Source organism: Mus musculus, chromosome X, assembly GCF_000001635.26.
Source record: "Mus musculus strain C57BL/6J chromosome X, GRCm38.p6 C57BL/6J".
NCBI lineage: Eukaryota > Metazoa > Chordata > Mammalia > Rodentia > Muridae > Mus > Mus musculus.
In genome coordinates, this window is record NC_000086.7 from 113,451,216 (window position 1) to 113,463,953 (window position 12,738).

Sequence of the window (12,738 nt, forward strand, 5' to 3'; positions counted from 1 at the left end):
ATAGAGAAAAGCCCTAGAATCTAGTGATAGATTGCCTATTGGTTTAAGGAAGTGTACAGTAACAGTTATTTGATACTTAGTGTATTCTATTTACGAGAACATCTTTTCAAAAAGTGAAGTGACAGAATAGAAAGATAGATGCAAAGAGCTTATTTTATTCCTTTGTCTTCACCCTAGTAACCCTAGATATATGTTTGCATTTGTTATTTATTTATACACCCTTTCACAGATCTTTGAAATAAGGAAGCAGTGGCTAGAAAACAAAAACAAAAACAAAACAAACAAACAAACAAAAACACCCTGAAATGTATTAAGTAAGAAGGTCATTAGAAAAAAAAAGTGGCAATGAAGTGGCTTCTCTTTCATTTTAGTTTTGAGATGTATTTTTATTATGTTTCTCCTTTCCATTTTTTCCCTCCAAACTCTCCCATGTTCCCTTTCTCTGTATCCTTCAAATTCATGGGCCCTCTTTCCTCCAATTTTTATCACATTTGAATTGTATAATAATATATACCCTCCAATATAACCTGGTGAATCCATCTAATGTTACTTTATGTATCTTTTCAAGGCTGTTTGGTATGATTGTGTGTGTATGTATGCACATGTGTGCGCATGAATGTTACCCTTGTGAGGATAATATAAAAAAGTTCAGTCTTACTCCAGAAATAATTATATAGATAATTATATAATTAACGGCTCCATGTTTAGAAAATAAGTAAAATGTTTCATCTTCTGGTTGGTCATATAAAATAAGAAAAATCATAAGTCTCCCCCACCCCCAGAAAAGTGGTGGAATGAATACCCAATGGGATAGGAAAGAAAGTTTTTAGAGAACGGGAAAAGATATCACATTGCTGAATCTTTTTTTTTTTTTTTGAATTGTTATGACCCAAGGCCATTTTCTTTAGCAGAAACCTGTAACTTGACTTCCTTTCCTTCAAATAATAGAGGAGAGCCCTAAACCATGTGACATGTTCACATTATACACAGTGGGAATTAGACCAGAAACAAAACAAAATTTCCAAATATTTAAAGCACGATCTAGAAGAAATTCAGGCTTTCCTATCTTCCTTGTGGTCTTCCCTTCTTGTGTTTTATTGTGTGTAAACTATCTAAAATTTCTGCACAATTTAAGAGATATTTTGTGAAAATAATAAAGCCTTGAATAATTGGAATCTGACTAACTAAAATTCTCAATTAACCAGTTTTATTTATTTATTTTTTGCTACACTCTCCTTTTAGAAGGAAGAGGCAAATGACAAGGAAACAAGCTGTTAACAGGTATTTATGTATTTATTTTTTAAAAATCAACTCCCTGGGAATGTCTTGGAGCCTTTACAGATTCAGCCCAATTTCCATAATCTTGTTCTCTATATTATACTTGTGAAGACAGGAAAGGGAAGCCATTAAAAATCTCAGCATCAAGCCTGTAATTTTGCTTACTGATAAAAAAAAGTGAAATCCGGATGGTTAATTAGAACCGATCTATCCATATGACGTTTCTTGTCAATTGGGGTTTCCATGATTTCACTATTTCCTATTAGTGATCATTTATATTTATGAATTGGGATTGGATCATAAGATTGCACAGAATAGTGATAGAGTACAAAGTAACAAATGCCCTTCATGTGACTGAAAGTAGAAGTTAGAGAAAAGTCAAAAGTGGATGGAGATTGAATGAGAGTCAGTGCCATAAAATGTATGTGTAACATTTGTGTAAAATAATAGGATGGTAATTGAAGTGCCTACCTACATTTTGACTGTGGAATTCTTAGGAAGGTACACTCACTTTTGCAGGGCAACACAGGTTAATAAGTGTGCTATAGCAATATTAGAAGATAACCTCAGCTATTCTATCAGGCATGGGAATATGTTTGTATGATTAACAGTTCTTAAGTGCTTGAAATTCCTTCCTGTCTGATAAGAAATTTAAAAAAACATTTAATTGACAAGATATATCTGAAATTTCCTAAAACAGGTATGACAGTTTCATTTAAGTTGAAATGATCTGTAGCATGTTGGAGTCTCCCATGTTTTAGGGTTTATTGTAGGAAAGAGTAACAATGACAAAGCACGTTTTGATATTGCCTGGTAGTATTGTCTCTTCTTTACTTCCATGTGCACTGTTTAAGTGAAATTTATTTTTTGATGAGGTTTCCCTCCTTCCTTGTGGGCCCCATGTTTTCTATATGTGTTTTATAAGAAAAAGCATCCTAGGACATTGAGGGAGATATAGAAGACACTGTGTAATGTGCCCTATATTTTCAATACAGAAAATGAAAATTGCTTTGATTGTTTTTCTAATATCTGGAAAATTTTCTGTACTAAAAATTAGTTTTCAATGCCATACATATAAAATAATATCCACATGACCTGAAGCAGTGTGTGTACCTCCTTAAGCGTTAAACTTTGTTTTTGACTATGACATCCATGTAGAAAAGACTAGTACCAAATAGACTTTAAAAATGAATAATTTCGGGAAAGGGGATGAGATAGAGGATTTCAGAGGGGGAACCAGGAAAGGGGAAATATTTGACATGTAAATAAAGAAAATATCCAAAACAAACAAACAAACAAACAAACAAACAAAAAATGCCCAGAAGTACTGCATGTATTTTGTAGGTGATGTTTATTCTAAGAAATTTTCCTTTTGTCTTCCTATAAAGACACATTTACCTCCTACGGTATTTAAAGGTAAATGTCTATGGGAAATGTAAGAGTAACACATTTCTGGTTATTAGCACAGAGAGTAGCACGCAGGCATGTGCATTGTACTGTGATTTGAGTAGTGTCTATGTTAAAGTACTTTTCTTTCAGCTATAATAAATTGAACTGTGTAATGTGAAAAAATTTCTGTGAAAACACATAAAAGTAATGACATACAAAAATGAATAATTTTAACTGAAAAAAATGGATTAAGTTTTTCATTTGGGTTTGTTTCTTGAAGGTTCTGACTTTAAATTACTGGGAGAGAACTTAGGTATGAAAATCACTTTCATCTTTCAGTTTCTAGTAACTTGGCATGCAAATCATTCCAAAAATTTTAATTAAATTAATGATGGTTTATAACTATATCAACTTATTTATGGATAACAAAGTATCCCATTTTGGATGTTTGTGATAAAATTTTACGTTTACTGAAATCTGAGAAATATCTTGAATTGATTTTTGAAAGTGTATGTGTTGATTCAGCCATATAAACTATAGAGAAACTAAGAGGATCAAAACTAAAATGCTTATGGAAATGAGGATGGGAATATAAATGAAAGAGCATAAGCAATATGGAATAGTAAGGAGTAGAGTGACCTAGAAAGTATAGTTTTACTAATGGTAGTGGATACTATTTATGCCGGCAGATTGATACCGTATAAGGCTACATATAGGAGTTTATTTTTAAGGTTCTTAAGAGAGGCTGGGTGTCTATAATTTCATGTAACACTTTCCAACTATTAAAAGGTGCTTACAAATTCAATGTAAAAGGTGAAAAATTAGGATGTTTTTGCTAGCTGTTCTCTAATTTTAAATCCTCAATTACTTCACTTACCAAAGAAATCATAGTTTTACACTATGTCCTAGTAGTGATGATAGAAAATTGATGTAAATAAATGGAGTGCTTGTCATATTTTCAACATAGTAACTATGTACTTCATGATATTTTCACTTTGTAAATGTGGTCAATAGAGTTATTCTTCAAATAACTTGACAATTAAAATAAAATTATAATTTTCTCACTTTCATGTTAATTAATCAAGTGCACTTTTGGTTCAGCCCTACCATTTCCAAAAGAGAATATTTAAGCAGTGTTCTGTCACCTAATATAATCGAGATTTCATTTGGAAGCCCATTTGTTTTTTCTTTAATGAGACAAAAGACATGTGTATAACATATGCTGTTTTATTGAAAATTGGCTTGCCTTTAAATAAATTCCCAATCCCAACTAGTAAAGTAGTTTTGTTTTTACAAATAGTTGAAAAAAGAAATATAAGACATCTAAGTAGTTAACACAACATAACTCTTGCTTGGCATTGAAAGAGAAAAAACAAAAGTCAGTCCTCGGAGATTTTATTTGATGTTAACTGACTACTGTGAGGGTTTGCTTGTTTGTCTGTCCTGCCCTAGACCTAAGCACATGACCCCACTGTGTGCTAGTGTTTTGACATCATACATTTCTTTCATCACTGGTCATCCAAACTCATATTTGTTTTAAAAAGAAACAATCAAATCTCATTCTTTTGAGGAAAAAAAAAACAGTAAGAAAAATATCGAAGTATGCCTACTTTGCCAACCCTTATGATCGGCACCATAAATCCCCAATCAAGATATTACTAGTATCATTTCTCAGCGTACTTTACAAAGTAGAAAGAGGAAGAATAAGAATGTGCAATTTTAAGTCATTAGTACATGAGATAACATCATTTTGATGATAGAAATGAAGACTTAATATAGTCACTATGGAAGATAAACAATTTTTAAATGTATAAGATTAACATATAGGATAATATAGAAACAATGCTTATTTATCTTTCTATCAAACATTGAACTATTGGACTACATGTAAGATGTTGTGTGATAGGATTCAATGCATTTAAATATATTAATTGGTCAAATAAAATTGTCAACTAATATTTTATCAGATTTGACATAAACAAGATAATTCAAAGCAAAATTTTGAAGAGTAATGGACTCTTTTGTCATAAAAAATACATAACAAGTATCCAATGATCTAATGTGATTTTCTCTGTGTTAGTTCATCTTACCAGACTGGGAAGTAGGTGATATTAAAATCTTTATTTTACAGTGATGATGCTGAGGCCAGGAGAAGAATATATAACTTGTCTGAAAACATACCACCAATATTTTTCAGGGCCAGTATGTAAATGGTGTTAATTTTTAAAGTAAATGTGCTTTTGATCTATATTTTGTAACCTGTGACTTTTGAAATTAGTCTAATTATAACATTATATCTATATGTATATCTATATGACTATACATATAAGCTCATATTTATTACCCACAGAAAATAGTATCTCTATCTAGAAATCAGGTTTTGTGATATCACTTTAATTGTGTAAAATTAAGAAGAATAATTAAAATAAAGTTCAAATGGAGCAGGAAAAATGAGAAATACTAATTAAGACCCCATATTTTGGAAAAACCCCATTTGTCAAGCATTAATGCTATAAGTATCAAGAATCTCCTTTCTATATTGCATCAGATTCAAAGTTGTCCTAAAGTTTATATGCGTCATTGCTTTTCATTTAAAACTATTATTGTATTTATGCATATACAATATTCTGTGGATAGTGGGAGAGATATTAAATAATATCTCAGTGTTATAAAGGACAAGACAGTGGTACAACACCATTTTGAGACTATGTTCAGGTTTTACCACTCTAAACATTATATTGCAATGCTTGAATAGAGTGAATTGCCAACCATTATTCTTTATGACTGTGTCTGCTTTCTTGCATGTTTATATTTGGAAAAGAAATTACTCAAATATTTTTTTATTCTGCAAGTTATTTTAAGAGAATTCAGGTTGACTGCTCAGTAATTTAATTCACTGCTTCTTTTTAGATAAGGTAGTAATTGGATTTTGCGTTCTGGAAAGACTTGATTAGGATGATCGGGATCTTTACCTTAAGAATTAGTGCAGAACTATCAAGGTTTCCTATATTCAGTGTCCTAGAAAAATCCATTTGAAAGTGTCTAATATGGTAAGAGGCCAAACTAGAAAAGAGAAATAGTTAAAATTGATTTTATTTAATTTACCAGAGTTGCAAATGCATCAAATGTCCACAACCAGTAGCTATTCTCCCAGAAATATATCCTCTTGTAGAACAAAGGGCCTATTATTTTAAAAGACCTCATTGTCTAAATGTCACAAGAATCCCAGAGAATCCTTTTGAGAGTTTTTACTCATTTTGGCTTGATTGTGACCTAATTGAATGGCTCGGATTTAAGAACATTCATCCTGTTTTCAGTTAAAATCAATCCTAACAACCGTTACTATTATTTTTTTTTAATTTACCATTTGCACTAGTTTAGTAAAGAGAACTTATACCAGATGAATCTAGACTATTTTTGCTCAGCTCTTTTTTATACTATATGGTAGTTTAAACAAAGTATCCAACTTTTAAATTAAGCAGTGGACCAATCACTAGAAACATTGCATGTCAAAATTTGAGGTTAGAGTCACATAGATCAGAAAATATTCAATATTTCATTCATTAAACAGACAGTTCATTAACAGGGAGAAAAGACAATTAAAACTATATATGTTCTTTCATTTAAAAATATTGTAGTTGCTCTTATTTGTTATAAAAACCGAAAACCAGAAAGTGTAAACTGTGTTGTGTTGTATTTATCAAGCACATTTCCAAAAACAATACAATATATTTGAGATATTGTTTCCTTATTTACAAAACCAATTGCAATCATTCCATGGCATTCATATTTGTAAATCAAAAAAACTTTGACAAGCAACATTTATTCTCTTCTTTACCACAAAACTTCTATACCGTGTACACTTCCATTTGTAACAGTAGCTTCAAATATATTTATGTTCTTTGCTATAGACAGTATTTATACAGTAACACATTAATATTAGTACAGAAAATGCTGGATTTCTTTTCTTTTATTAAAAATTCAGTCTGAACCTTAAACAAGTCATTTACAAGTTGTTTCCTTGAGATTACCTACATTCTTGTCCATCTGACCTTGTAATTTTGCTCACAGTTGGAAATGTAATGCAGAGTGACTAAGATAATGTTGTTTACACAGACTTTAAGTGGAGTGACATTATAGTCAAGCAAGTGTCACATCACCCAAAGTGAAGGAAGACTTAATTACCATAATCCTGTGAATACTAAAATTTCTTTGCCATGTGTAGCATAATAATGTAATGTTCTGCGTGGTATATTTAATAATGCGAAGGGAAAAGGCACATTAGGCCACAGACTGTGATTCTTTAAAAGTGAACAGAGTAGAATTATTGAAAGACAGTAGAATTTTAAAGTAGGATGCTTGTCCTAATATTCAGGTGAAGTTTTTCTTTCTTTCAAACCCTGAAGAGTTGCCTAGTGATACGAAAATGAAAGGAGTGCTAAAATATCCATAAATCTAGACACCAGTGAGTAGGGTAAATTTCCTGGAGGGTGCAGGGTAGTGTTAACTAAATGACTAAGACAGGATAAAGAGGAAAGGCTGATAACAACCTATTATTGTGCAATGGGGAATATAATCATTAATTTACAAAGAGAGTGGTGACATTTTCTAAGATTGTATAGCCCCATTCTTAAAAGTTTGTCAGTGTAACTAATTAGTTGCTAAAATGGAGTTGATTCTAAGACTCAGCATGAATGCATTTAGAAAGGCAAGGCATTGTCCATAAATTGGTATGGTGTGTAATACATCTTGATGAATGGTGCAAAATAGTGTTAAGAAATGGGACTATTATGCCAAAATGGCCGTTCATTGGTTTGTAGTACTTGAAGGAATTATGTTCCATGGCAACGTGCTCTAAATTCCTACAGATAAACATGAAGTACCCCAAAGACATGTCCTGTTTTCTGTCTTTGATAACACTCAGTTTTCAATACAATGAATTCATTCTCTGTAATCTTTTTCACTGAATTATAACTATAAAACATACCATTACTATAGATTATTACTTGGATTTAATTGTTCTTAACTAATTTATTGTTTTCAGTAAGGAAAGTATAAAACCAATCAGCAGTAAAATGTAAAAGTAAGATTTAAAGGTCTTAGAAAGTTGATATATTGCAAATGTATTTCTCAATCAATAGATTCATGCTACTGGTGGGTTATTAACAATTTACCAATCATCATACTAGATCAGCTAATATGCACTGTGTTCCAGCATTTGTAAAAAATACATGTAAAACCATATATGCAAATATCATACAGAATCACACAAATATCAGCCTTGTTTTATAACTGGGAGAATGTGAAATGTCCATGAAAGTTATTATAAAATATGACAATATGTTATATAAAAACATATAGTTACTGTTAGATTTTCATCTAGATATTTTCAATTTATTTAGGATTCCCTTCACTTAGGTTTAGCGAAACAGCATGTTACTATTGGGAAACAGTGGACCAACAGATCTGAATTTCATGATGCTTTAAGAACAAATTTATTTTAAATTACAATATTTATTTTGTTAATAAATTTTACAAGTTCCCACTCAGTTTGCATATTGATTTAATTAACATGATATTTAAAAATTAATAAACAGCACAATAACATTTTTAACATGGATACCTACTGATAAAGCATACAGTATTAGCAAAATGTCATTATAGCAGATGCTCGCTTAAACTGATCCTAGTAAACTACATTATTATTTATTCATGAGTCATTATAGATTCGTTGTTTTTTTCCTCTTTAGAAAGGATTCTAGAAGTTAAATGAAATTGAAAAATAGGGAATTCATATAAAAACAAATAAGTACATGTTTCTCTAATGTAGTTTTTTTAAGTCCATAATTCGTTTTACAAATTTTTCCGTTAGTATCAAATAATTAAAAAAAATACAGGAACCTAATACTCGTTGAACATTTTAAATGTATGGTATTTTTATTCACCACTTTTAGAACTGTTTATTTAAATCTTCCTCAATTTTTTATTTACATTCCAAATGTTTCCCCCCTTCCTGGTTCTCCCTCCCTGAGTTCTTCACCCCATCTCCCCTCCTCACCACACCACTGAAAGGGTGATCCCTTCTTTACCTGTTCAACCCTCCCCCCACCACCATCAATGAACTTTTTTTTTTTTTAGGGTTTGCCCAACTACCACCAGAGGTTGCCTGTTTCCATTCTTTATGTTGGTCCTCATGGCTTCAGTCCTGTTTCCCCCTAATACCTGATCAGGTTCCTTTTTCCCTTCCCTGTCCTCTCTCCCACCCATGTCCCTCCCTCCCTCCCCCTTCCTGTGATTTCTTTCTTCTCCTCTGAAGTAGGATTGAGGCATCCTTACGTGGGCCTGCCCTTCTGCTTGTTAATCTTCTTGAGTTCTGAGGATTGTATCCTGGGTATTCTGTACTTTTTGTCTAATACCCATTTATGAGTGATAACATACCTTCATGTCCTCTTGGGTCTGAGTTATCTCACTCAGGATGATATTTTCTATTTCTGTCCATTTGCCTGCAAAACTCATGATGTCCTTGTTCTTTTTTTCTTTTTTAACTGTAATTTTTGTGGGATATTTTCTTTGTTTACATGTCAAATGTTATCAATTTCCTGGTCATCCCCGAAACCTTCTATCCCGTCTCCCCTCCCCCTGCTTCTATGAGAGTGTTCCCCCACACACCCATTCACTCCTTCCGCCCTACCCTGGCGTTCCACTACACTGGGACATCCAGTCTTCACAGGACCAAGGGCCTTTCTGCCCATTGATGCCCAACAAGGCCATCCTCTGCTACATATGCAGGGGGAGCCATGGGTACTCTTTGATTGGAGGTTTAGTCCCTAGGAGCTCTGGGGGATCTGGTTGTTTGATATTGTTGTTTTTCCTACTGGTTGAAAATCCCTTCAGCTCCTTCAGTCTCTAACTCCTCCATTGGGTACCCTGTGCTCAGTCCAATGGTTAGTTGCAAGCACCTGCCTCTGTATATGTCAGGCTCTGGCAAAGCCTTTCAGGAGACAGCTATATCAGCTCCTGTCAGCAAGCACTTCTTGATATCCACAATAGTGTCTGTGTTTGGTGACTGTATATGAGATAAATCCCCAGGTGGGGCAGTCTCTGGATGGCCTTTCCTTCAGTCTCTGCTCCATACTTTGTAACTCTATTAAAAATGGGGTACAGAGCTAAATAGAGAATTCTCAACAGAGGAATCTCGAATGGTCGAGAAGCACCTAAAGAAATGTTCAATATCCTTAGTCATCAGGGAAATGCAAATCAAAACAATCCTGAGATTCCACCTCACACCAGCCAGAATGGCAAAGATCAAAAACTCAGGTGACAGCAGATGTTGGTGAAGATGTGGAGAAAGAGGAATACTCTTCCGTTGTTGGTGGGATTACCAGTTGGTACAACCACTCTGGAAATCAGCCTGATGGTTCCTCAGAAAAATTCAACATAGTACTACCTGAGGACCTACTTAGACCACTCCTGGGCATATACCTAAAAGATTCTCCACTATGTTCACAGCAGATCTATCTAGATTTATAATATCCAGAAGCTGGAAAGAACCCAGATGTCCTTCAGCAGAGGATTAGTTACAGAAAACGTGGTACATTTACACAACAGAGAACTACTCAGCTGCTAAAAACAACGACTTCATGAAATTCTTAGACAAATGGATGGAAATTGAAAATATCATCCTGAGTCATGTAACCTAGTCACAAAAGAACATACATGGTATGCACTCACTGATAAGTGATATTAGCGCAAAAGCTCAGAATACCCAAGATACAATTCATAGACCTCATGAAGATCTAGAAGAGGGAGTTACCAATGTGCAGATGCTTTGGTTCTTCTTATATGGGGAAACAAAATACTCATGGGAGGAAATGTGGAGATAAACTGTGGAGCAGCGATGTTCTCATTCTTAATGGATGAATAGTATTCCATTGTGTAAATGAACCACATTTTCTATATCCATTCTTTTTTTGTTTTCTTTTTCTTTTTTTTGTTGTTGTTTTGTTTTGTTTTGTTTTTTGGTTTTTCGAGGCAGGGTTTCTCTGTATAGCCCTGGCTGTCCTGGAACTCACTTTGTAGACCAGGCTGGCCTCGAACTCAGAAACCCACTTGCCTCTGCCTCCCAAGTGCTGGGATTAAAGGAGTGCGCCACCACCACCCGGCCTATATCCATTCTTTGTTTGGGGGACAGCTGTGTTGTTTCCAGTTTCTGGCTATAACAAATAAGGCTACTATTAACATGGTGAAGCACATGCTCTTGTGGTGTGGTGGGGCATCTTTTGGGTATATTCCCAGGAGCAGTATAGCTGGGTCTTTAGGTAGATCTATTTCCAACATTCCGAGGAACCTCCAGATTGCTTTCTGGAGTGGTTGTACCAGTTTGCCATCCCAACAACAGTAGAAGAGTGTTTCTCTTCCTCCACATCCTCACCAACATGTGCTTCTCAGCCACTGGAGATTCCTCTGTTATGAATTCTCTGTTTAGTTCTATATCATTTATTGATTAGGTTGTTTGGGTTTTTTGGAGGTTAGCTTCTTGAGTTCTTTATATATTTTGGATATTGGCCCTCTATTGGATGTGGGGTTAGTGAAGTTTTTTTTTTCTTCCTAGTCTGTAGGTTGCCAATTTGTCTTATTGTCTATATCCTTTGCCTTACAGAAGCTTTTCAGTTTCATAAGGTCTCATTTATCAATTCTTGATCTTAAAGACTGAGCCATTAGAGTTCTGTTTAGGAAATTTCCCTCTGTTACAATGAGTTTGAGGCTCTTTCCCACTTTCTCCTCCTCCTCCTCCTCCTCTTCCTCCTCCTCCTTCTTCTTCTTCTTCTTCTTCTTCTTCTTCTTTTTGGTTTTTCGACACAGGGTTTCTCTGTGTAGCCTTGTCTGTCCTAGAACTCACTCTGTAGACCAGGCTAGCCTCGAACTCAGAAATCCACCTGCTTCTGCCTCCCAAGTGCTGGGATTAAAGGCATGCACCACCACTGCCCGGCCCACTTTCTCTTCTGTTAGATTCAGTGTATCTGGTTTTATATTGAGGTCTTTGATGCAGTTTTTATCACTATTTTTAATCAATGAACATTTTTTATAAATACTTTTATAGTGTTAATAGTCATAAATTTGTAGTTAGAAATCATGTGCTCAATCCTTTAGTTTCCCATTAACTAGTCTTATGATCACAGATAGGACACTTGACACCTACAAGTCTCTACTCCATAGAAGAGACCTAATATTAATTCTTGGAGGGAGAGTGTTGTAACAAGACAAACCAGCAAATGCAAAAGTTTGTAAAAACTCTGTGAAAATGTTCAGTGATTATTTTAGAACTGCCTTGAATGTGGTAATGATGTTTTGACTTTCTTTTTTTTTTTTTTAAAGATTTATTTATTTATTATATGTAAGTACACTGTAGCTGTCTTCAGACACTCCAGAAGAGGGAGTCAGATCTTGTTATGGATGGTTGTGAGCCACCATGTGGTTGCTGGGATTTGAACTCTGGACCTTCGGAAGAGCAGTCGGGTGCTCTTACCCACTGAGCCATCTCACCAGCCCATGTTTTGACTTTCTTAGTGTATTTCTAGAATTTAGTGTATTTCATGGTGTTAGTATTCAATAATCAATAAATACTGACAAATTGAATATATTATCACATTCTTTTCTTTTCTCCCCAAGTAAAGTATCATATGGTAGCTTATGATAACTTATAACATATTTTTGAAATAATATATCAAAAGATAGGAAGAATCATGTAGCCAAACTGGCTGTTATGTATATGCAAAAGGTACCTACTTTTTTTTTTTTTAATTTTAGCTTTTGTTTTGCTGGGATGTGCTTCTATTCAATGGCTGACTGCCTTCTGATTAGATTTCAATTTCTTTAAGCTGACCAGATTTTCCTTTGAAATAAGGGTACTGGAGCTTTCACCTCATCACTGTGGTGATGTGAAATCCCTGCTGCAGAGTCACTGAGCTAGTGCTAGAAGAAGAGGAGCACCTGTGAGCACAGGCTGTCAGAAGGCCCTCAGAGTCTTGGTTTCTTGAGGGTACAGCTGCTACACTGAGAAGTGGTTGGATG

General features: G+C 34.2%; 1 protein-coding gene across 20 annotated transcripts in view; it reads left to right on the plus strand.

Annotated features, from left to right (window-relative positions):
* Positions 1–12,738, plus strand: part of Dach2 (dachshund family transcription factor 2) — a 538,891-nt gene that overhangs the window by 153,720 nt on the left and 372,433 nt on the right. For 15 of the 20 annotated variants that reach the window (XM_011247714.2, XM_030251527.1, NM_001289732.1 and 12 more), the window contains one exon: positions 1,243–1,281. The exons of the other annotated variants lie outside the window; for them this stretch is intronic. In XM_011247714.2, the coding sequence (XP_011246016.1) occupies positions 1,243–1,281 (39 nt within the window). The remainder of the gene's footprint in view (positions 1–1,242; positions 1,282–12,738) is intronic. 20 annotated transcript variants of the gene reach the window in all.